Source organism: Suillus fuscotomentosus, assembly GCF_016647785.1.
Source record: "Suillus fuscotomentosus strain FC203 chromosome Unknown F5891scaffold_23, whole genome shotgun sequence".
NCBI lineage: Eukaryota > Fungi > Basidiomycota > Agaricomycetes > Boletales > Suillaceae > Suillus > Suillus fuscotomentosus.
The window spans coordinates 259,085-284,888 of record NW_024539535.1 but is presented as its reverse complement, the minus strand read 5'-3'; the positions used below and the strand labels follow the sequence as shown (position 1 = coordinate 284,888).

Genomic DNA, 25,804 nt, shown 5'->3' with positions numbered 1-25,804 from the left:
CAGAACAATCCACGACCTAGATGATACTTACCATGTTGCATCATACATTCACAATACAAGCACTTCGACTTGTCGCACCCATGCCTTCACTGAACATATGGACATTTACTTGGAGGAGGCAGAGCGCCAGCGCTGGCATGTCCTCCATAAATCGTCACGACTGAAGACTTTTTTGGATGAGGGCTGGACAATTGCGACCATGCGTCAAAGGCTGAGGGATCCAGATTGCACGTTAGACTCACTCGGTACTCCACCTAGTCCTGATTTACTTCCTGGAACCAGCCTGTCGGCTCCAGATGACGCATTGCCTGCATTTACTCTGGATGAGATGCACAAACAAATTGTGAAATTCATCATTGGTGATGACCAGGTGAGTCAATGTGCACTTTCTACACTATGGTTAATAATCATTTTCAGGCAATCAATATCATTGAATGCCCAGAATTTTGATGCCTAATCCATCTTCTGCGACCGTCACTAGATGATACCAATATATTCCATTGCACCAAGGCTTGTGAATCAATCATCGACACTTTCCATGGGTACTTTAATGCTTTGAAGAGGGACCTTGCGGTAGGTCTACCATTGTCAAGAGCCCCACGAAATATCTCATATCTTCAGGCCGCTCAAGGAAAGGTCTCATTTACATCTGACCTTTGGTCTGATTCCAATCTTTGCCCATTCATGGCTCTTACTACTCACTGGATCGCTAAAGCAGACCATAATTCAGCACTTGTCTTGAAGGCGGCGCTGATAGGCTTCCACCATGTTCCAGGAAGTCACACAGGTGAATTGCTAGCATCGGTAATCTTACATCTCCTTGATCGTGCTGGTGTGACCGAAAAGGTCAGTGTTTCAGTGTACCATTTAACACGCTCTGACTTTGTTTAGACTGGCCATTTTACCTTGGATAATGCTTCAAACAATCAGACTGCCATGCAGGAGCTTTCAGAAAAACTGGATTCATGTGGGATCAATTTTCATCCCATCGAGCACAGAATTCCTTGCTTTCCGCATATTATTAATATATGTGTGAGGCACATTATTGATGATTATCACAAAGCCGACTTTTCACTCGTCAATGAATGTTGGGTAGTTGGCACTCACACTATCGTTAAGACGGAGTACCTCAAAGCTGTGACAGGGAAAGCTCTCAACAGAGCTAGGGATGTCGTGCACACGGTCTGCGCATCAAACCAGCGACACAATTTTTTTAGGGACACAATCATTACAGGTAACGAGAAAGAGTGGTTCCAGGATGACATGGGCGAGAAAATAAAGCTCCCTGTTGTCGAACTCCTCCTTGATGAGGGAACCCATTGGGATTCGGTCTTCATCATGCTCAACCATTTATGAACCCTTCACCAGGTAAGGTACCTACTAAATGTCTACCATGAACTAACAGTCGTCTAGGCAATAGATTTATTTTTCGACTCTCCTACTCAACATACCATCAGCAAGTTCAAACTAAGTCCAATGGAGTGGCAGTTCCTACAGGATGTTGAAGTGATCCTAGAGGTTGGTCGCATTATACTTGAAACTCACATTTCATTTTCTCATTTTATACTAGGCGCCACATGCTGCTCAACAATGTATGTCGGGCGAATCCACTCCCAAACTGAGTGGTGCATTTCCGGCATTCGAAACATTGATCGAGCGGTGGAAGTTTTTGGCTTGACATGTCCCACATTGTGAGCCTCTTGTTCAAATCGGTTTGACTTGGGCAGATAAGTATGATGAGAGGATGGGTGCCACAAAAGCCTATGCAGTCAGTATGTGTGAGTCTAGCATCCTTCAGTAATGTTTGGTTGCTCATGATTGTGTTTATAGTGGTTGATCCTGCGATGCGAATGTCATGGGCTTGCAGTCGTTGGGAGCTGCAAATGATTGAAGACATGGAGAAACATATAATTACTCTGGTATGTCTATCTGACCAACAACAGTGCAATTTTGAACTAATGTTATCACATGAACTTGCACGAAAAGCTGAATCAGAAATGGCTCAGCATCTATGGAGTCTCCTAATGTACTGCCTCAGCAACAACTACGCACACTAGGCTTCACGCCTTTATGGACTTCCTGATATCGACATCTGGCCACATCACACCAGCAATGCCCAAACAGTCGAGCAAGAATTTGAGGCCTACACCACAGCTAATCTCAGCCCTAAGGAAACAGACATACTCGGATTCTGGGTGGTGAGTGTCCCATATCTCGACAAGTCAAATTGTTGTTGACCATAAGGCAGTTGAAAAGGCTTCACAGATCTTATTTCCGACACTCTATAGCATCGCCATGGACTATCTCCCAATACATGCCTGTGCAGTTCCATGTGAACGAGTATTCTCATTCAGTAGCGAAACAGACACCAAGAAACGTAATCGCATGAGCCCCGTCCTGATGGAGGCCCTGCAGGTGGTAAAATTCCTCTTGAAAAAAGAACGACTCAACTTTATGAAAGGTTGGGCTGCGTCACAAAAGGACATGGAGTATAACATGTTGGGCGAAGGAGGCGAGACTAACAATATATTGACAATTAGTAGCAATGAACTCACAGGTGATGTGTGCGACACTCTTCTCAGAGCTATCGCAGCGGAGGAGTGCGATGACATTGATGATACTCCTACCACCTATGATTTGTGATGTCGAATTTCCCTACTCGTTCTTGTGGTTTTTTTGCTCATTCCTCGTTCACGCTACCTTGACTTGTTTTGGCTGCCTGTTTCTCTTACTACACTTCTGGCATCGTGTTATGTGCACTATTCTATATTTGTTCATCATTCACCGTCTGCCTTTCACTTAGTTTCAGCATTGGTCCTGCAGACCGGTGAGTGTTCGCAAACACAGGAAATCATGATGGTACATTTGGCAAGTCCTATCTTCTTTGCACTGAATGTTCCACCATTGAGAATAATTTGTAGCCTTGGACTCTATTTCAATACCATGTCTCTAGCATCAACGACATCCCATCCCCTCCAACACCCCCAGGTACGGAAGACTGTACCGCTCATATAGTCTCAGCTTCGTCTTCACCAGGTATCCCAGAACACAAGCCTGTACCAGGATCAACGGCATCCCCTCCAACACCCCCAGGTATGGAGGACTGTACCACTCACATAGTCTCAGCTTCGTCTCGCCAGGTATCCCAAAACACAAGCCTGTATCAGTGTCAATGGCATCCCCTCCAACACCCCCAGGTATGGAGGACTGTACCACTCACATAGTTTCAGCTTCATTGTCTAACTCGTCTCCAGGTATCCCAAAACACGAGCCTGTACCAGCATCAACGGCATCCCCTCCAACACCCCCAGGTATGGAGGACTGTACCACTTGTATAGTCTCAGCTTCGTCGTCTGACTCCTCTCCAGGTATCCCAAAACACGAGCCTGTACCAGTACCACCACCATCAAAGCACAAGATGTTTGCTTTCGCTTTGCCAGCTGTCTGATGAAGGCGGCTCATTGAGTGCATTGTGGTTTTTGTTGCATTTCTTGACTTGAACACCTGTCTTTTCTGTTGTAGTATTGGTACATGTATCTTACTGACTCTAAACTATTTCATTATAAATCGTGAACTGACCTCAGACACAGATACTCACCTTGCTATTCCTCCTGCATGCTATCCCTCCCGCAACATATCCCTCCTGTGTCATATCCCTCCCGCGTGGCATTCCTCTCGCACAATGTTCCTTTTGCTTCAGACCCAACTTCTTCAACACCCTATGCCACCATGTCTTCTTTGGCCGCTCAACAACATCTACCACCTCCACAACATCTGCCGCCTCCACAATGTTTACCCTCCTGCCCATCTCCGCCAGTCTATGGCTTTGGTATTCTCTCGTTCGTCGTCTGATCTCTGCTTGCTCCGCTTGATACTTGTGAGCTCCATCAATACTGCAATACAGCTGTTTTGATTGAGCCTTCTTGACATTACATGTGAGCATATTCACTTACTTTGGCTTGTGGACCCATCGTTGATTCACGATTGACGTTGATAGTTGCGTTCGTTTATTCGATAATGATTCTTAGTATCGTAGATTGAATTGAGGTGATCGTCTCGGACTCTTTATCATGTTGATGTTTGTTTTTCTCCTACATTTTTTCCCATGTCGAGATATCCAAGCTCAAGCTTGAGACCGCGAAGAAGCTCACATCTAACATCATTGGACTTGTTTTCAAAATGCTTTGCCTTCGTGATGTTATGCTTACCCGAACATTCTCGGAGTCCGTCAATCAAAATCCTCTAATTTATTTTTATCTTAATTCCTGGACCGGTACAGGTATGAGGATTTTTTTGTCTGTCTCACGATCATTACCGGCCCGCTTGCAGTCCATTCTGTGGCTCCAGGCTGGAGAGTCTCAATATGTTCACATTTTCTCACGCTCCCTTATTTCTTCGCCTCCTGTTTTCTCACTTTCGTCTTTTGTTACTATCTCTTGTGCTATGGCTGCATCCTTGTCTTCTGCCATTGCTTCATCGCACTCACTTACACCTCCTCTCTCTTGTTGCTTCAGATCTGCAACTGGCTGTCTCTGAGAACCCTCTTATCAAGAAAGTTGCATTCACTGGCAGTACTATGACAGGACGTAAAATTATGGAGAGCAGGCAGTCAAGTGGGCTATCAATGGTATCTAGTATGTTGCCTCATTCACATGACTTATGCTAGTTCTCATCGTTTTTGTGGCTTTAACCACGGTTAGAATTGTTCTGCAGGTCCTCGTATCTTTGTTCAAGAGAGCATATATGACAGGTTCTTGGACCAGTCTCACAGAGCAAGTACGCGCAATCAAGGTTGGCGATCCTTTTTCACCTGACACATACCAAGGGCCACAAGTGTCCAATACTCAATTTGAGGTTCGTTTATTCAATCTCATTATGAAACATACTTTGATGACTGTCGAGCGCATCATGGGATACATAGCCTCTGGCCAGAAAGATGGTGCTACAGTACACCTTGGTAGCAAGCAGATTGGTCGAGAGGGATACTTTATCGAGCCAATAATTTTCATCCTGTTGCGTGCGTCATAAAGTTCAAGACCGAAGATGGTGAGATTGCTCTTGTTGCACGATCATCATATCCCTAACAACTTTTCAGAGGTTGTTGAACAGGCTAATGATACATCATACAGACTTGCCGCATTGGTGTTCACTGAGGATATCGACAGAGCAATCCGCATTGCACACGCTTTCGAAGCAGGTACTGCATGGGTTCGTTGCTTTGTTATCTCATCTTGCACGTCTTTTGTGTAATGACGCCTGGCAGATAAACTGCTCCAACCAAGCTGAAATATCGATGCCATTTAGAGGCTTCATGCAGTCTGGAATTGGTTGTGACCTGAGTAAGTATGCTTTGGAAAAGTGAGCTCAAGTCCTTCAAAACGACACCGCACTAATAACACACAGTCTAGCTATACGAATGTTAAAGCTGTTCAGGTCAACAATGGATTGCAATTGTGATCGCTTAGGACTCTCACATCTTGTATCATTAGTACAAGGGAGCTTAGTTTGTTCCTGGACCTGACTTAGGGTAAATGAAGTTGAATGCGTTGGCGTACATTTTGGATCACAATCATTTTTAAGTTTGTCACACTGATTCGAAAAATAACGGGTCCAGGGTGCCTGGAGGGTTGTTGTATTAAAAATCTGGCTCGAGCTGACTTGAAGACCATTAATATGGTTCCGTTGACTAGACCGAGCCATCAATTACATAAGCTATAACTAGGTACACGGCTTGGCTAACTATAGCTCCACTCACGGCTAAAGCCAGGCATGAACCGGAACCATGGCAACACTAGCAGGTACAGGTTTTGCAATGAGTATCTGCAAAACAGACCCATGGTATGACCCATGGAGGGTATACCTGCGGGTATCTATGAATTATACCTACAAAATAACAAATGTAGTAGTGTCAGTTGTACTATGAATACTGTCCCATCCATCATCCATGACTTTGTCTTCCCCACAAAATCTGGGAGCTTTGATACCTGAATCACATCCTCAGACTCGACGAGGCCCAACTCACTCCATAGGCCAAGACAAAGAAGTGCGCGTGTTGACTGTGCTGATAGACGACTTCTGACGTGCGACAGGATGAGATGTCCATGGCTGAACAGCCATTCAACATCAACAGATGTCACTGTGGGAAAATGTAAAGTTACAGCATGTCAAAAAAGCTAGTTACATACCAGGGATGGTCAGGTAGTCAATAGCTATGCATGAAAGTCGGGGGAAAGACTTCCGATGTTCATACCACCAAGTGATAGGGTTAGGGACATGTTCCATGTCCATATTGAGGTACCGGTCAAGTTCGGAGCTTGAGTTGACAGATTTTGGGGGTGCAAGCACTGGGAGGTTGTCAAAGATATTGCTGCTCTAAGAATTATTCAATACAATACCAAATAAAAATCAAACAAAACATACTGCTTGCACATTGTCCTCACATCCCACATCGGAGTCATCGACAATTGCCAAGTACAAACATTTGGATTTGTCGCGCACAAGTCTCTCCACGGTTTTGATCTAGTCATCTTCCCATCGTGCAGCCTTGAAGTATGTTAGTTTGTGCTGTGGATGTAAGACTAGAGTTATATAAATGTTAGTAATTTTTCAAAGACCTAGATTGAACAGTACCGTAATACCCATTGAGATTCGATATGTCAGAGACTTGTCAGTGAGCTCATAATAGCGGTTGAGGGTGTTCTTGGCCAGCCGAACTGCTGAACGAATTGAGGGCATGTATCTTTTGTTGCGGGAGTATGACATTAGCATATTGTCGATGTGATCCATTGCTGGGATCACTGTCGCAAGGTTGGGTGTTGTGCATGAAAAGTACAGTGTGGTGTCCTTTAGAATCTAACAGATACAAATAAACAATGTCAGCATGCAGTTGTGACAAAACAGGATGCACTAACCTTAAGTACATCTCGCAGCTGTTCTAATATAACCCACTCATGATCCTCCAACTCAAACTTCTGCAAACACAAGTCCCGCCATTGGGTAACAGCATCCACAGCTCCTCAATGCTTGAGGGCATAATTCAACATGTCGAAGGTCGAATTCCATCGAGTTGCCACATCACATGGCATCAGTGTTTGTGGCTGCGCCAAGTCCTGGAGGATGCTGTGCCATGCAGGAAGAATAATGGTAGTCGAGTGGATGATTTTATATGCCAGCTTGCGCAACTGGGATGTGGATTGGGATCAATGGTGAGTTTTTAACAGTTGCATTGCACTTACTTTGGCAAGCACTAATTTGACCGGTCGAATATCTTTTTGTAGTACTGTTTGTTCTTCATTGTCCAACAGCTCAACTTCATCAACGAATCCATCTATATCATCTATATCATCCCCAATCCCTGCATCATCATCCTCTGTGTCCACACTCAAGTCATCCAGCGGTGGCCCCAGCCCCCAACCAACCCTCTCAAGACACATCAACCTGTAATGCAACAGTCAAAACAATGCCTCTAGGGAGAAGAAGTGTCAGCGTAGGGACTAGGACCCCACCAGCATCCACCCAACATACTGTTTCCCCCACCTATGGACTAAATACCTGTAAGACAAATAGGTCGATCGTCATGCAAGAATCCATCGAAGCTATGGAGAACACAGTGAAGAACGCCAAAACCAGGAAAGTATATTTGAATTCTAAAATGCTCTGTCAAACCAATCAACCGTATACCATCAACCACCTAATCTCCATTTTTTTTCATATAACACAAATTTCCAGCTCTACACCAGTCTCAGTAATCTTGGCCATTCGCGCAGTCGCATACATCCTGAAAGAACACGAAGCATGTGAAATAGCGGAGCAAGTAGTCAAGACACTCTCCAAAGACACAACCTCGAAACTCATGGACAAGCTATTGGCTGCTATCACTCCCCAGATCATCATAGCTCACTCCGAGCTCATCAAGGAACATACAACCTTGAAATTGGTAGACCATGTAATCGCAGCTATAGCGCCCCAAGTCGCACTCATACATTTGGCCTCACAATCCATTGTATCAACCATGGAAAAAAACGGAAGCACTGCACACCCTGATCAGCAGGGAACGGACCAAAAAGGAAGACGGGGCAGCAACAGCAGCCAAACGAGTAGAGGAAGCAGCGGACACATTATACTCTTCCATTGAAACTTACCAGAAACTGTTGCAAACACTAACTCCTTCATTAGACGCCACCCAGGAAAAGGTCAACCACCTATCCAAACACCTATCGACAGCCACTACCCAACACCCTGCTCAAACTCCACTGACATACAGCTCCATCGTCTCAGCACAACTCCCCACCACAATCGACAGAGAAATCGGCAGAGCCACTATCCGCACATGGGAAATACTACTAGATCCCATCCCAGGAAAAACATTCTTTCCCGCCAACACCTCCAACTATGAGATAGCAAACAAACTCAAGGACACACTGTTCAAAGCTAGAGATGACACGACTCTCCCTGGCACCATCAAATTGGTGAAATATCTACGCAACGGAGGCATAATAGTCAAATTGGAAACAGAAACCCTGGCACAATGGATCTCCAGCCCAACGGGAAAGACAGCACTCGAGACCAACCTGGAAACCACTGTATCATTCCGCCACCGTCTATACACATTAGTACTTGAATACTTACCTGTTCAAACACAGATCGAACAGGAAGACTTTCTCCAACAAGTCGAACAGGAAAATGACCTCCCTCCCTCCTCACTAGCAAGTATCAGGTGGATTAAACCTCGCGCAAAATGTTCCGCCGAACAACAAAAGGCCTTTGCTCTGCTCCATACTGCTGACATACACCTAGCTAACGACATCCTCCGAGACGGCATCTGTATTGCCAGCGAGCATTTCAACACATGCAAAGACAAGAAAGAACCCATCAGATGCGCAAAATGCCAGAAATTCAATCATATTGCAAAGAACTGTACTGCCCCCACAGATACTTGCAGCACATGTGGTGACCAACATCGTACCACCAACTGCAATGCCTTCAAGACCACCCGTTGCATCAACTGCCACAGCAACCAGCATATGAGCTGGAGCCGCATCTGCCCGGAATTCATCAAACACTGTAAGGAGACTGGTGACAAATTTCCAGAGAATCGCATGCCTTACTTTCTGGCAGAACATATATGGACTCATATTACCTACCTGCCAGACCGCCCAGAACACCAGCCAAAACCCAGTGCCAAAGCGACCCCAGCAGACCATGCTCACATTCCGACCCCAATCCCCCACTCAACCTCTCTCTCGACCCTCCCAATCCCCTCAATGCCCTCAGGAGGACAAGATACACTCTATCATAGCCTCATCAACACCCTCCAGTTGGGGTGACCAAACTCTCTCCACACATAGCTCCTCCTCTTCCTCATCTCATGTCTGAACAAACTAATGTTAATACCACTAACCTTTGCATTTGGCAGCAGAACCTTAATAAATCTATGTCTGCACAAGCCTTACTCCTCAACAATGCAGCCACTTCGAAATGGGACGCCATTGTAATACAAGAACTGCACATAAATTTCCTCCGCAACACCAGCACCAACCACCGCTGGCATGTATTGTATTCTACTCCTCATTACACTAACCCACAGCAACGCACACATGCCATAACATTGATGAATGTCTCTCTGAACACTAACCATTGGAAGCAGTTACCTTTCCCATCACCGGATGTCGTAGTCATTCAGCTCACAGGACCATATGGGTGCTGCACTATATTCAACATATACAACGACAGAAACTCTCAAAGCACCCTCACGACGATTGACAACTACCTTGAACATAATATAGACCTCATTAGACCAAGCGCCGACACTCACATGCTCTGGATGGGTGACTTCAACTGTCACCATCCTCTATGGGAGGACCTCGTAACCGTCACCTCTTCAATCATGAAGCAGCCCATCCGCTCCTGGACCTCATCGCTGATTACGGAATGTTGCAGCTACTCCCACGCAATATCCCACTCTACAATCCTCATCCACAGGTAACTGGACCTGACCTGATAATGCTTTCGGTATGGAACATACGGTCAACACGGTCATCTCTTGTGACACCAACCCGGCTCTTCGTGGACCCTGCACCAATCATGTGCCCATTCAACTCACACTGGACCTCGAAGTACTAAAGGACAAAGACGAACCTCGGTGTAATTGGCACAACACTGACTGGGAAATTTTTAGGGAACACCTCAGCGGCCTCCTAGCACCGTTCCCTCCGGTACCACTGGTAACGGAAGAAGAATTCAAGCAAGCAGCCGACAGACTTACACAAGCCATAGCATCCACGACTGAAGCTAAGGTTCCATTTTCTAAGCCATGTCCCCACTCCAAAAGGTGGTGGACAAGAGAACTAACAAACCTCCGCAAACAGGTCAACGAGCTCAGTCACATAGCCTATCTGATGCATGGCTTACCTAATCACACATGCCATGAGGAACTCAAAATCATCAAGTCACGATACGCCAAAGAGATTGAATCAACAAAGATGAGCCACTGGCTGGAATGGCTCAAGGATATAGAAGGTAATGATCTATGGACGGCCAGCAAGTACATATCTACAGAACCCAAAGATGGGGGTAAAACACGAATCCCGACACTCACAGCCAGACATCCCGATGGCATGATCATGGAAGCTAACACCAATAGCGAGAAAAGCATTCTCATTGCTAAGTCTTCCTTTCCCCCGCCTCCCGTTCATGACTCTGTTCCACCTGATATAGTATACCCGGACCAGGTCAAACACCACACTCCCTTCACTCCCGATGAGATCTCATGAGCAATAGCTAAACTAAGTGGATATAAGGCCCCAGGACCAGATAATATTTGTAATATTGTTTTCAAGAAGTGCACAGGCCTCCTAGTGCCGTACTTCGAATATCTCTTCAATGCAGTGTTCACCCTCAAGACATATCACGATCCATGGAGATGCTTTACCACCGTAGTGCTTCGCAAACCAGGTAAACTGGACTACACCATTCCGAAGGCTTACCGACCCATAGTGTTGCTCAACACCATGGGCAAACTACTATCTGCCATGGTAGCTGAACGTATGACCTACACTCTGGAACGTTACCAACTCCTCCCAGCTACTTATTTCGGAGGAAGGCCAGGTAGGCCAACCACCGACTCATTGCATCTGCTCGAAGAGACAGTGAAAAACGCATGGAGGTCCAACAAAGTAGCCTCAGCCCTCTTCCTGGACATAGAAGGGGCCTTCCCCAATGTGGTTAACAAATGTCTGATCCATAATATGCACATGCACCATATTCCAGGTGAGCTCATTAGCTTTACAGAACAGCTACTAATGAGCCGACAGACCCAACTTTGCTTCGACGGCTACACCTTGGACTGAATCCCTATCAATAATGGAATCGGTCAAGGCGACCCTTTGGCAATGATCTTATAAGTCATCTATAGCTCGGATCTGGTGGACATAGCCAAAGTGTGTCAAGGAAGAGAATCACTCAAGGAACTTACCCTTGCTTTTGTTGACGATATGGCTTTTATAGCTGTAGGTAAGGACTTTGAAACGACTCACACCATCTTATCAAACATGCTCGAGCATCCCGGTGGGGGATACGAATGGTCTAGGAATCACAATTCTAAATTTTAAACTAACAAATGTGTGCTTATAGACTTCTCTATGAACCAAATGAAGCCCCGCTCCAACATGCATATCCAGGGCGCAACCATACAACCCTCAGCCACACACTGGTTCCTAGGTGTTATCATCAACCAAGAATTACGCTGGAACATGCAAGTCGACAATGCCATAGCCAAAGGCCTAGCCTACATATTTCAACTATGTAGGCTCTCCACCACCACCAAAGGCATCCCACTATGGCAGATGCATCAGCTTTACCAAGCTGTTGCAGTCCCCAAAATGACTTACACAGCCGACCTCTGGTTTACGCCATCATATCATGATGGCTCTGACATCCTCCAATGTGGATCCATTGGTGTAGCTAAATGACTGACCTCAATCCAACAGATTGCTGCCCTGTCCATTATGGGCGCCATGAAGACTATGGCCACCAATCTACTTGAAGTCCACACCAACTTGCTACCCACGTCCCTTCTCCTCCAGAACACCTGCCACAGAGCCATCGTTTGCCTGGCCACTCATCCCAAAATGCACCCACTCTATATACCAGTATGATGGGCTGCCCAAAGATTTGTGGGATCCCACTGCACATCACTACACCGCCTCACACGTCAGTACACTATAGACCCGGAAGAACTGGAGACACTTATCCCCTCATGCCGAGCTCCGACAAACACCAATGCCTACAAGACCCACATAGCGCAATCCAAAGATCAAGCCATTGAAGAACATGCTTGGAACACGGATAGCATGCGGGTGTACTGTGGCAGATCGGGTCATGAGGGCAACATAGGAGTGGCTGCAATTCTCTTCAGAGCAGAAAAGAGACCCCGAGTTCTGTGTTACTACCTTGGTATAGACGATGAACACACGGTATTTGAGGCTGAGGTAGTAGGCTTATTCCTGGCTGCAGAACTGATTGCAATGGAAGAAGACCCAATATTCCTGATCCCCATTTTCACTGACAATCAAGCTGCCATCCAATCAGGTGAAGGATTCTCACTGTCTACTGGATACCTGGACATTCAGAGGTACACGGAAACGAGGAAGCGGACAAGCATGCTAAGAAAGCCACAGAAAGTCGTCAAAATAACAGTCCCATTGAGTCCCTTCCTGAATTCCTCCATTACAACTCCCTCCCTCTCAGTATATCTGCCCTCAAGGCGGCACATCACCAATCATCGCACGCACACTGGAAAAAACTATGGCACAAATCGCCCAACCATATCAACAGAATAGACCCTAAAATCTTGCAATGCTCCTTTGTCAAGCTCACTGCTAACTTTCCCAAATGTCTCACAGGTATGTATATGGCATTACACACAGGACATGCCCCCCTTCGTCATCATCTCCATCGCATAGGAAAAGAGCAATCCCCCTTCTGCACACACTGCCCTAACACTGAAAAAATGGTCCCTCACTTCCTTCTCGACTGCTGACACTACCACCGCGAAAGACACATCCTAACAGTTGCACTAGGGTGCAACACCACCTCCCTCTCCTACCTATTATCAGATACAAATGCAGCCACACACCTCACCCGTTTCATCAACACAACAGGAAGAATCCATCAGACCTTCGGTGAAGTCCCTATGCCCTGTAAGCCACCAGATTGACATAGCTCCCCTCATCTAGCACATACCGTTCAAATATTCCAACCATACATAATGACTGTACTAATGTCTGTACCACCAAGCCTCCACTCCCATCACAATCTGTACACTCTTCACTTGCCTATATGGAATCACCTGCCAATATGGTCATCCAGATGCCACCGCAGCCAGCCAAAGTTCAAAGCAGGCTCATCACATTCCACTCATACTCATATCAACCAATTCCTGTACACACTCGCAACCTGGGACCAAGTACATGTTAACAATTTGTATATGATAGACACCCTTCTTGTACATCACACCCCAAAATCATCTCACTCTCTAAAGGAATGCACGTCTAAAACGGCCAGTGGGAACGGCGGACTGGTGGGGCAAGTCCCACACCAGGGCATTCGTGACTCCTAAGATGCACACAGGACATTGGGGTCCTTAGAATAGAAAGTACTGTCCTACATAGAGTAGCACTCTGCAAAGGACATAAATTGGATTCAAAAAAAAAAAAGTCATCCAGCTCAAGGTCAGCATCCTGTTTCTTCACATCAAACTCTCGGATCAGCGATTTTGCCATAAGATTAATGGTGTGCAGGAAACATCACATATGAGTTGTTGCTCCACCGAACTCAAGCACCTTACCACTCAGTTCAACAATCATTGTGTCATTGTTGGACGTGTTATCGCAAGTAACACTCAGGATCTGTGCATCGTGCATTTAGCCACACATATGTTTTTTTTTTCCATTTGAACAATACCTTTTCTGATATGTTGAATTCCTCTAGCATTTTGGCAAACGTCTCCATGAGCTCCTCACCAGTGTGGGACTGTGGTCTCATTAGCTCATCTATGTGTACTAGAATTGTGAGTTGTACCTTCCCAACTTCAATAACATCTAATGGTATACTCAGTGGCTCCCCTTTGTGCTCAAAGTGGGCCGAAAATGCGACCAATGCGCGATGGTTGGGTGATGTCCAACCATCAGTAGTAAAATCAATCTTGCCATTGTATTCCTGGTATGTGTTTAATATCAAATTTTTCTCTAACCAAAAAAAAACACTAACCTGCAACATTTTAGCAACCCATTTTCAAGTCCGTGCAAAGATGAGTCACACATCACGAGACACAGTGGACGGGAAAGGTAAGTAATATTTGGGCCTCCCTGTCTTCATCAGCGACTGAAAAGCACGATCCTTGATGATATAAAATGGTCGCAGGCTCTTGGATACCCAACACACAACTTCAGCCCTGAAGGCATTGTTAGACCCCCAGGACTATCACTGGATTTGGTTCATACCTCGTTTCTGCATGGGTATGTTGACGGTGCAAGTACATGATTTTATCTTTGCCCTTGCGTTCAAAGGATGCAGTGATGGATCCATTTCACAGAATGCTACCGACAATCTTGAGGCGCACTTCATCTGAATCCTTCGCACTATCTGCAGCTTTCAAGACTTTGTCTCCCCAGCACAAGCACACATGCTTCCATATGTTACCTGTGGATCATGCATCGCCCTTATTGAGGAACTGTTGTACTTTGACCTTGCAACCCCTTGCTTGGCACTTGAACTCATGCGCACGGCGGTCAGCGATCTCAACGATGTGCGGTGTGGGATCGAAAAACATGTAAACAGGTGAGTTCCATTCTTTCATTAGCTGCTCTGTATAATCAATTAATCTGATATTGATGTATAGGTTGCTGGACTCACTCAGCTCATCTTCAGGATCCTTGTCAGTATCATCAACCTCCACATACTACAGTAACTTTTTTCTGATATATAGGGTCACCCGAAATTGATAATCCGCCCAATGAGATGGGTCACCCGAGGTGGGCCCAAATGAAGGTGTACTGATGGAGAGGGGTGGGCCCAAGGTATGGTCTAGTGGTTCATAATTCAGGGTGGGCCCAGTATGTGATATAAGTATTGTGCTACCGATATGGATGGTTGGGCCCATACAATAGAATACCATACTGATGGCAGGGCCGATATGAGTAGGCAAGATATAGGGATGGGCCCAGGTGCCTGTGCTGACGAGATGGACAGATGGGCCCATACAATATTACCACCTATATGATAGTAGTGCCAATATGAGTGGGCAAGATATAGGGATGGGCCCAGGTGCCTGTGCTTCCAAGATGTATGGATGGGCCCATACAATAGCACCACCTATATGGATATGCAGGGCCGATATGAGTAAGCGATATATAGGGATGGGCCCAGACAGATTTGCTGCCGAGGTGAACGACTGGGCCCATGCAACCTATAGTAATTAATAGTAGGGCTGATATGACAAGCCGATATATAGGGATGGGCCCAGACAAATGTGCTGCTGAGGTGAAAGACTGGGCCCATACAACCGTACAACTTATATTAATTAATAGTAGGGCCGAGATGACAGACCGAGATATAGGGATGGGGCCAACTGCCAGTGCTGCTGAGTTAGACTGTTGGGTCAGCAATAATACCACCGTGATCCAAGAGCTTAGAATATCTTTCCTCCGGAATGTATGTACAACCTGACCCATGCCATCTAAACGCATGTAGACCTGGGATTGTTTCCTACCGAGATACATAATCAGCCAATACGGAAGAATGCAGTCAGTGTACTCCACAGCTACCTGGAGCTCATCTGCATGTACAAATAACCTTCATTACGTAGACCGGGGTACATTGTCCCGGATGCTGATACCACCGAGGTTGTGTCATAGCCCACGGTCAAATTTGGATAAAAACTATCAAACCATACACATATGTACTACCGAGATCACGGTGCAGCCGGCTATGCAGGACCTGTTGAAGGGTATCTGCAGTTACAAAAACCGAAGAAGTTCTTCAACAAGTCCTGCACCCGAACTAGAAAACACCGGTAGCAGAACTACAAATGAAATGGTATTAATGAGCGCATGGCAAGGAATGACATGTAAATGAATGAATAAGGTGTGTTGTGATGTAAAAAAGGAGGGACGTGTGTGAAATGTCTTTAAGATATAAGCAGCAAGCAAATGATCAAGGTAGAGATAGTGTATTAATAAAATACTGGGGGTGTAATGTAAGAAAGGGGAAGAGGCATTTGCTATGATCGGTCAGGCCGGACATGTCAGTCCGAGGGTGCCATACCTAACAAAGTCAGCTTGGTTGTACTTAACATGCTCATACATGTCGAGGTCAAGTGGGCTGTACTTGGCATATTCTGGGCGTGGTGTTCGGGTGTAGTTGTGGATGCTGTCACGGACAAACCAGGCCCAAATAATCCTGTCACCCTCATCCACCCGAACCCCGTGTCTAACGAGTCGTCCCGAGTAGCCCACCATGACGCCAGGATCATATGCTATGTCAATTCCGAGGTTGATCAAATGCATCATGGCTTGCCTATAACTCCTGATGCTTGTAAGGATATTGAATCCTTCAGGTGGACATTTCGGGTCTTTGTGGTATGGAGACAATCTGTTGCACATGACCGTGACTCCGGTGTAGATGGATGCCCAATGCTTGAGGTTTTGGTACATGTCTTCGAACCCATGAGAAGCGGCCCAATGACCGAGTTCGATGTGAGTTCGGATGGACGCCCAGTATTGCTGCGGGTGCATGACACACATGACAGCAGAAGCCAACAGTCCGGGTCTCTGCATTTGCAAAATCATCGACATGCCCCTTTCACCCTTCAGGGTAGCCGAGACCTCCGGCATGAAACTGCCCCAAGTATTCTCGGGAGGTGTACCCTGGCACTATTGAATGTCAGATAAGTTGGTAGCTGATAGAAAAACAGCCTCTTACCTCTCGGCCTTGTTGGAACCAGCACGGAGCTATATTGATGCACCTGGGGGTAACATCAGCGCCATCGGTGGCATGGAAGTTGGCACCATTGGTTCTCCACTGACTGGCTCCGTGGGTGACACTCTTTCTCAGGTGGTGACTCATTCCAAGAGTGGCTGTGTACATATCACTCTGTTGACATCGGCATGATAAATCGGCAGCATAGAATTCAATAATGTACTGACCTGGATGTAGCCATTCAGTGCCTCCAGGACGTACCAGATAATGATCCTGTAGCCAGAATCCAGTACAACCAAAGGACGGGTCAAGAGCATTTTCTCGGCAGGAGGGAATCTAGCCAAGAGCGACTCTTCGTGCACGTCATTCATACCCGTTTCCCGTTTGGTGAGAGCTTCATTGTAACGAACCATGCTGATATCCAGTTGGACTTGATCCCAAAGGTCAGGAAGGATCAACATAATAATGAAGGGACTGACTTGGATTCCGGTAGGCCTCGGCCAGGAGAAATGCGAGCTGGCCGCATGCAAGGATGGTGGGAACATCAAGCTCGGGAGGTGGGGGAATGAGAGGTCTACCAGCAAGATGGGCCATATACTGCTGCTCCACCCACTCGCTCGCCAAATTAATGGTGTGCAAGGCCCAGTCCCCCGGGATCTCGGGAAGAGGATGGAATTTATTCAACCGGTGGAACACGTGATCCCAGTAGGACGACCACTCTGGGGGGATATGAGACATGACGGGAATGAGATCAAAGGACATCCGTCAATCAGCCCTCATTTATTGCACCATTTGCCGAGCCTCGTGCAGCAAGCACATCCGGGACATAATTAAGGCGCATGGACTATTACCTGTGGTGGATGTAAGCGAACTGGAGGGAAGCGCATGCAACCGCTTAAATACAGGCACACTAATTAATTTCATAATTAATACATGTTATCATGGCTTTCGGTTCCTACCGAAGTGTTTCACCAGCGCGTTTTTATTACAATCAGTACCAACATATAGAAATCGGAGAAATGAATCTATGTACAGATATGAACTGAGAGGTATGAATCCGGGCTCTACTCCTGTTTGATGCCGAGTGTGTCTATTAATTTGTGCGATGCTCGCATGACATCCATTACCTCATCCACTGGTCCTTCCAGCCGTGTCAAAGCATCCACGGCAAGATCTCCCTCCTCTACCTTTGTGAACAGCATGCTCTGCAAACCTTCTCCCAGCTGTTGCATGTTTTCCCTGATGCAGCACACTTGTTGCAGCAAGGGATCACGGCCGGTGGGCATCTGGGGCAGCTTTGGGATCAGGAGATGACCCGCAGGCTGGGCGTACACGAAGATCAGAGAAATTATGTTGAATTCGAAGAGAAGTACTCACCAGCTGTTCGAAATGCTCCTCAACCAACTCCTTGACCTCAAGGAGGGAGATGCGGTTCGGCATTTCAAAAGGACCTAGGTCGAAACGATCCTTCCACCAGCAATAAGCATATTGGTTGACAATTCAGCAGCGGGCCGAGATGTCTCCGTCCACCATACAGTCGAAGTTCTCGAATGCATCATAGAGTTTGTTGTCATCCAGGGCTCCGATCTGCCAACCTGCCAAGATCCGGACGACATCGCACAGATACATCGTGTCATATCCCATATATTCACGCTTCTCTTCCAGACTTCGGACCCTGAGATCCGGTCCGGTCCGATGTATAGATCCGCTTCCGATCCGATTTACGATAAGCTTTCTAATTCATTTCCTGTTTCATATAACGTTAAACACAGCCTATTCGGTATTTCCTCTTCCCGGTGTTTCGGTTATGCTTATTACCGGTATGATTACTGATCCGTTAACCTATGTCTCATTTCCGACTCGCGTTTGATAACCTTTGCACATGCTTCGTACATAGCCTCGGACCCTTGCTTACTGATACTTCCGTTATCCTCATAGTATATAAACTCGTGTATATGTCCTGTAGTACCTCAGTTCGAATATCATCTTAGTTTGTCCTCTTTCTGTCCTCCGGACTTGAGTTCTCCTTACTCTTGTCACTCTCCGAGACTTCGGATAGATTCCGATAGTCTATATCCTCGGCTCTGCCTTCGGGTAGTCTTTACTCTGTTAGTTTCTAGTTCGGATACGTCCGGATTAGCCTTATACGCGTTTCCGATATCCGGAAGACTTCCGGATATACTACGAGACCCGTCCGGACCTTCGGACGCGTTATCGTTAGTACTTTGAAATAAGGGACAGTACTTGGGAAAGGGGCACAGCGTACGAGCTGAGGCCGAAGTCCTTCGGATCCGATCTTACGAGAGTACGACCTTAACAGTATATTCGAACTCACACCTTTCCAAGTACACTTACTCATATCATGGCTCCTACTAAAGTAAACCAAGCCGCTTTGCACGCTGTCGGACTTTCGTCCACCCGACGCGATCCGACATCCGTAGTTAACGCCTTCACCAGTTTCTCTCAGCGCCGTGTATCACGCGGTCCTGCTCAAAGTATTTCGCAACTCATGAATCGTCTGCATCCGGAAACCCCTACGCGCACTCCTGCCGGAGGTGATCCGGATGACGAAGGACCTCCGGACGATGAAGATACTCCTGGTGGAAACCCTCCGGATGACTTCGGAGGTGATCCGGATGATGAACCGGATGACAACGATGATGAATTTGACGGGTTAAACCCACAAGACCGTGTCATGCTTCGGCTTTCTCAAGCCATCGACAATCTCGCACGCAACAATCGTCGTCCGACCTCGTCCGAAGATTCTAAAGTCAAGATCCGTGAGCCCGATACTTTCGATGGCACTGAGCCTCGGAAGCTTCGTGCATTCTTCGTCCAATGCGAGCTCCACTTCCAAAGCAAACCCAAAGCCTTCCGTTCCGGACGGGCAAAAGTCAACTTCGCCCAATCCTACCTTAAGGGTATGGCACTCGAGTGGTTCGAACCGGATCTCCTAGCCGACGAGGACGATGATCGTCCGGATTGGATGGATGATTACTCCGCGTTCATGCTTGAACTCCAAACCAATTTCGGACCGCACGATCCGTCCGGAGATGCGGAAATGCAATTGGAGCAACTTCATATGCGTGACGGACAACGCATTAATAAATATGTTGTTGAATTTCAGCGTCTTGCTTCACAAGTCCGTGGCTGGGGTGACGGTGCCCTAAGACGCCAATTCTATAACGGACTTCCGGCTCGTATCAAAGACGAAATCAGTCGCATGGGTAAACCTTCCACCCTTTCCGAATACAAGATCCTTGCCCAGACTATCGACGCTCGATACTGGGAACGGAAGGGAGAAGTCGCCCGCGAAACTAAACCCACCACCTCCATTCCTCCTAAGCAAACCACGTCCGATCGGACGAATTCCAACTCGTCCGGACCTTCGAGGTACAAATCCGACAAACCCGCTACTTCCGCATCATCCTCCGTTTCTAAACCTCCGGACCTTACCTCCAAGTTAGGAAAGGACGGGAAGCTCACGTCCGAAGAACGTAAGAGACGGATGGATAACAAACTCTGTCTATTCTGCGGTGGACCCGGCCATTCGGCTCGGGAATGCACCAAGTCTACTTCGCGCGCTGCCAAAGGCCGCGCTGCAGTAGTAACTCCGGAAGACAAACCGGAGGCTTCGGATGAAGCAAAAAAATAGTCCGCAACCCTCCCGACTCCGCACGGGATGAGGGTTGCGTTGACTCTACCCGTGCAACGGAGCTACGTCTCAATGCTGTTTCTCTTTCCGATCCGAACTCTCTTTGTCCATACGTTTCTATTCCTACTTTTCCTGATATTTCTGATTTTCCTTCACTAATTGATTGTGGTTCCTCTCACTGTTTTATAGACTCTGATTTCGTCCGAAAAAATAAAATTCCTACATATCCGATATCTCCGCTTTCTCTCCGTTTGTTTGATGGTACTTGTAATAATATGATTTCCGAAGCTATAGATTTGCCTATCTGTTTTCCGTCCGGTGTAGTTACCTCCGATACGTTTTACGTTACTCCGTTGGATTCTTCTTGTTTTATCGTTCTTGGATATAGCTGGCTCACCCTACACAATCCGTTGATTGACTGGGTTTCGGGCAGCATCGATTTCCGAACGACTTCTCATGGAATGCCTTCGACACCTCCGACGTCGCTTCCGTCTCCGGATCCGCATCCTCCGATGGAAGATTTACCTCCTCCGACTACATCCGGAACCTCCGCTGATAAAACCATCCCCAACATTTCCTTGATCAATGCGGTTGCCTTTTGCCGGGCCTGCAAATTGGAAGGATCGGAACAGTTCAGCATCTACCTTCGTCCGACCGGTGTAGACCTCCGGTCCGCTTCCCTTTCATCCGATCCTCCGGACCTGTCCGGAATTCCTCCGGAATATCACGAATTCTCGGATGTGTTCGATAAGGGCAAAGCTAGCCAACTTCCTCCTCATCGTCCCTATGATCTCAAAATCGAGTTAGAGGAAGGAACTAGTCCGCCCCTCGGAACCATTTATTCTCTATCTGCAGTTGAGCTTGCAGCCCTCCGGAAGTTTCTTGATGAAAATATTTCCTCCGGACTCCTCCGTTCCTCATCCTCTTCTCACGGAGCTCCTGTCCTGTTTGTCAAGAAAAAGGATGGCTCCCTTCGCCTCTGTGTAGATTTCCGTGGACTTAACCAGATTACCAAGAAAGACCGATATCCGTTACCTCTCATTACCGACCTCCTAGACTCTCCGAGCCGCGCTAAAGTCTATACCAAAATCGACCTCCGATCCGCTTATCATCTCGTCCGGATAGCGGACGGAGACGAATGGAAGACCGCGTTCCGAACGCGTTATGGCTCATATGAATGGTTGGTAATGCCGGAAGGTCTCACTAACGCTCCGGCTGCATTCCAACGCTTTGTCAATAGCGTGTTTGCTGATATGCTGGATGTATGCGTTATCGTATATCTGGACGACATCCTCATCTATTCCCAAGACCTTGCATCCCATAAGGAACATGTCCGGGAAGTCCTTCTCCGTCTCCGAAAACATCGACTCTATGCTAAACCCGAAAAATGCGCGTTCCATACCACATCCGTTGAATACCTTGGTTACATCCTATCTCCGGACGGCTTGACCATGTCGTCCGAGAAGATCCAGTCCATCGTTGACTGGCCGGAACCTCGGAAAGTTAAGGATATTCAATCCTTCCTCGGATTCGCAAATTTCTATCGTCGATTCATTTTCAATTACTCGGACATCGTAGTTCCGCTCACCCGTCTTACCCGCAAGGGGGTTACTTGGGATTTTTCCGATGATTGTCGGAAGTCTTTTGAAACACTCAAGAAAGCTTTCACGTCCGCTCCGGTGCTTACGCACTGGATTCCGAATGTTCCGATAGTCGTAGAAACCGACGCCTCTGACTACGCTATAGCCGGAATACTTTCCATAGTATGTCCGGACTCAGAGCTTCGTCCGGTGGCATTTTATTCTCGGACGCTTACCGCTCCGGAACTCAACTACGACACTCACGATAAGGAACTTCTAGCCATCCATGAAGCTTTTCGGACGTGGCGACATTACCTTGAAGGCTCTGCCGAGCCGATAGACGTTGTCACGGACCATAAGAACCTTGAGTATTTCTCTACCACAAAACTCCTCTCTCGCCGTCAGGCCCGCTGGTCGGAATTCCTCCATCAGTTTAACCTAGTCATCCGTTTCCGTCCCGGAAAACTCGGAGCTAAACCGGATTCCCTTACTAGACGCTGGGACGTCTATCCCAAAGAGGGGGATAAGGACTACGCTCGAGTTAACCCTCACAATTTCCGTCCGGTATTCACTTCGGAACAGTTAGCTTCGTCCCTCCGAGCCTCAACTCTAGTAACTCCGGTTCTTAGGGCAGCCGTTCTGATTGATATCGACCAGCTCCGGAAAGACATCCTGACCGCACTTCCTAATGACCCTATCGCATCCGAACATCTTCCGGAACCTTCGGATCCGAGATGGACGGTGGACGATAGTGGTTTCCTCCGCTGCGACAACCGTATATATGTTCCGGAATCTAATAATCTCCGTCTTCGCGTCCTCCAGAATACTCATGATCATCCGTTGTCCGGACACTTCGGACAGAACCGGACGCTAGATATCATCCGACGCGAGTACACTTGGCCAGGAATCCGTACCTATGTCAAAGACTACGTCAAGTCTTGTACTTCCTGCGGCCGAGCTAAGGTTCTGAGACACAAACCTTACGGATTGCTCAAGCAGTTACCCATACCGGAAAAGCCTTGGAATTCTATATCCATGGATTTCATCGAGCACCTTCCGGACTCATCCGGCTTTACAGCCATCCTCGTCGTAATCGACCGTCTATCCAAACAAGCTATATTCATCCCTACCCACGACACCATTACCTCTCCGGATCTCGCTCGTCTATTCGTCCTCCACGTGTTTTCCAAGCACGGAGTTCCATCCCATGTCACTTCGGACCGAGGAACAGAATTCGTATCGCATTTCTTCCGGTCCTTAGGAAAAGCATTAGATATGGTCCTCCACTTCACGTCCGGATATCATCCGGAAGGAGACGGACAAACCGAACGAGCGAACCAAACCCTTGAACAATACCTCCGGATATACTGCAACTATCAGCAGGATAACTGGTCGGAACTACTTCCCTTGGCAGAATTCGCTTATAACAACGCTCCGAGTGCTACTACCGGAGTATCACCCTTCTTCGCCAATAAGGGATATCATCCGAACCTATCCGTTCATCCGGAACGTGACCTCTCATCCGCCCGCGCACGAGACTATGCAGTAGACCTTGACGAACTCCATCAGTTCCTCCGAGAAGAAATGGCCCACGCACAAGAAAGATATCAAGGACCTGCGGACGCCAAACGGAAACCTGCTCCGGATATGAAAATCGGAGATCCGGTCTTCGTCAAAGCAAAATACTTCCGATCCACCCGTCCGTCCAAGAAACTCTCGGAAAAGAACTTAGGTCCGTTCGAAATCATAGCTCGTCCGGGTACGCATTCTTTCACCATCCGACTTCCGGATTCCATGCGCTCCGTACACCCAGTTTTCCATGTCTCGCAATTAGAACCAGCCACACTCAATACCATTCCTAATCGTATCCAATCGCCTCCGCCTCCGGTCGAAGTCGACGGAGAACCCGAATATGAGATATCCGAAGTTTTGGACTCAAAATTAGACCGTCGGAGAAGACAATGTCAACTCCTATACCTCGTCCGATGGTCCGGATATGAAGGAATGGACGAGGAGACTTCATGGTTACTTGCTACGGAGCTCGGTAACGCATCCGAACTAGTTTCGGACTTCCACGCTGCATATCCGAACAAACCCGGTCCTATTCAACTTTGAAGTACATAGTGTGCATACGAAATACAAGTACATTTAGAGAAGAAGCATAAACGGACCAGAAATTCCTACATCTCCATAGACCCATCCGCCTCTCCGGATCCGCCTGCATCACTTCCGGACGCCCTTTCCATCACCTCATCTTCCTCCTCCGGACCCGGAGACGTCCGAAATCCCTTCCGAATATGTCCGAACAACATGGCTTGAAATTCCCTCTGTTGCTGAAGGAACAGCTCAATTCCGGAGCTCATCCGGTCCGCTGCAGCCCTGCTGCCTTCCGCCGCCTGAATACTTCTCTCCAAAAGGGTGTTAGTCCTAGCCAGCTCCGCCACTATACTGTTGGCTGCGGCCACCCAAGCCTGATCATCGTATTCCGTCTCCATCTCCTCCGGATCTTCAGGAGTCGGACTCTTCTGACGTTTCTTACCTTTACCTTTCGGAGATGGAGATCCGGCAGCATGCTTCCTCTTCTTGCCCTTGGGCACCTTGACAGTTCCGGGTCGTCCGGGGCACGTAGCCTTGTCCTTCCGGCAGATATCGCAAGACTTGACCTATCCGGACGTCAAAACACTCGGATCCGAAAAAAAAAACACGGATTAACTCACCAGAGCATTGCTCTCCGCATCCGTCCAAAGGCAAGTCCGGCCTCTGTCGCTGCAACGCTTGCAGGATCCGTCCTTGTCAGCGGAAATGGCACGAGACTTTTCATCCGTCAGGCAAAGCCATCATAACCATCCGAAACTCACCATTTCCTCTACTATCTCCCTGCGCCGTTTGTTTTCTGCCTCCACCCGAATTTCGGACTCTCGAATCCTCTTAAGATCCTCCTGAATCTTCCGTTCCTCTTCACGCTTCCGCTCCGCCTCCTGACGCTTCCGAATCTCCTCCTCCTCCTTCCGAGCCGCAGCTTCAGCGTCCGCTAGTTGCTGTTGAAGCTCCAGCAGTTTCTGCTTAGCAGTCTTCTGAGATCCGGAGGTGTTGCCAGACATTTTCGATAGAGCGTTATAGAGAGTAAAAAGTGGGAAAGGAAGAATCATCCTGGGACGTCCGCCCTTGAGTATACCTGTCCGATTCCGAACTCAGACGCTTCTCCATCATCTCGCGATAATCTCGTCCGGTCCGGACCGATGGTTCTTGTGCCTCTAGGGATCGGCCCTAAGGGGGGGATACTGTCATATCCCATATATTCACGCTTCTCTTCCGGACTTCGGACCCTGAGATCCGGTCCGGTCCGATGTATAGATCCGCTTCCGATCCGATTTACGATAAGCTTTCTAATTCATTTCCTGTTTCATATAACGTTAAACACAGCCTATTCGGTATTTCCTCTTCCCGGTGTTTCGGTTATGCTTATTACCGGTATGATTACTGATCCGTTAACCTATGTCTCATTTCCGACTCGCGTTTGATAACCTTTGCACATGCTTCGTACATAGCCTCGGACCCTTGCTTACTGATACTTCCGTTATCCTCATAGTAT

At 47.4% G+C, this 25,804-nt stretch overlaps 7 protein-coding genes across 7 annotated transcripts; 3 read left to right on the top strand and 4 right to left on the bottom strand.

Annotated features, from left to right (window-relative positions):
- Window positions 1-1,452: 1,452 nt before the first annotated feature.
- Window positions 1,453-1,678, top strand: F5891DRAFT_951217 (uncharacterized protein; the record flags this gene model as incomplete). Its single annotated transcript, XM_041375024.1, has 2 exons — window positions 1,453-1,518; window positions 1,571-1,678. Coding segments are annotated over 2 exons (174 nt in total), but the record flags the coding sequence as incomplete, so codon positions are not given.
- A 1,117-nt stretch (window positions 1,679-2,795) lies between these two features.
- F5891DRAFT_1223724 (uncharacterized protein) lies at window positions 2,796-3,971 on the bottom strand (the record flags this gene model as incomplete). The annotated part of the gene is made up of 5 exons (XM_041369468.1): window positions 2,796-2,817; window positions 3,117-3,158; window positions 3,221-3,552; window positions 3,599-3,904; window positions 3,954-3,971. The coding sequence occupies 5 exons, from the start codon at window positions 3,969-3,971 to the stop codon at window positions 2,796-2,798; spliced, it is 720 nt and encodes a 239-aa protein (XP_041226716.1).
- A 472-nt stretch (window positions 3,972-4,443) lies between these two features.
- Window positions 4,444-5,457, top strand: F5891DRAFT_1128198 (Aldehyde/histidinol dehydrogenase; the record flags this gene model as incomplete). Its single annotated transcript, XM_041364254.1, has 6 exons — window positions 4,444-4,457; window positions 4,764-4,854; window positions 4,903-5,017; window positions 5,096-5,208; window positions 5,264-5,358; window positions 5,409-5,457. 6 exons carry the CDS (start codon window positions 4,444-4,446, stop codon window positions 5,455-5,457), a joined length of 477 nt encoding a protein of 158 aa, XP_041226715.1.
- A 1,062-nt stretch (window positions 5,458-6,519) lies between these two features.
- Window positions 6,520-7,010, bottom strand: F5891DRAFT_950973 (uncharacterized protein; the record flags this gene model as incomplete). The annotated part of the gene is made up of 3 exons (XM_041375002.1): window positions 6,520-6,578; window positions 6,639-6,852; window positions 6,912-7,010. Coding segments are annotated over 3 exons (372 nt in total), but the record flags the coding sequence as incomplete, so codon positions are not given.
- An 8,331-nt stretch (window positions 7,011-15,341) lies between these two features.
- On the top strand, window positions 15,342-16,134 carry F5891DRAFT_979689 (uncharacterized protein; the record flags this gene model as incomplete). The annotated part of the gene is made up of 4 exons (XM_041376915.1): window positions 15,342-15,471; window positions 15,512-15,711; window positions 15,751-15,803; window positions 15,915-16,134. The coding sequence occupies 4 exons, from the start codon at window positions 15,342-15,344 to the stop codon at window positions 16,132-16,134; spliced, it is 603 nt and encodes a 200-aa protein (XP_041226713.1).
- Window positions 16,135-16,289: 155 nt separating this feature from the next.
- On the bottom strand, window positions 16,290-17,715 carry F5891DRAFT_1187832 (uncharacterized protein; the record flags this gene model as incomplete). Its single annotated transcript, XM_041366909.1, has 4 exons — window positions 16,290-16,925; window positions 16,981-17,151; window positions 17,205-17,407; window positions 17,457-17,715. The coding sequence occupies 4 exons, from the start codon at window positions 17,713-17,715 to the stop codon at window positions 16,290-16,292; spliced, it is 1,269 nt and encodes a 422-aa protein (XP_041226712.1).
- Window positions 17,716-18,041: 326 nt separating this feature from the next.
- Window positions 18,042-18,417, bottom strand: F5891DRAFT_1187831 (uncharacterized protein; the record flags this gene model as incomplete). The annotated part of the gene is made up of 2 exons (XM_041366908.1): window positions 18,042-18,299; window positions 18,355-18,417. 2 exons carry the CDS (start codon window positions 18,415-18,417, stop codon window positions 18,042-18,044), a joined length of 321 nt encoding a protein of 106 aa, XP_041226711.1.
- Window positions 18,418-25,804: the final 7,387 nt, after the last annotated feature.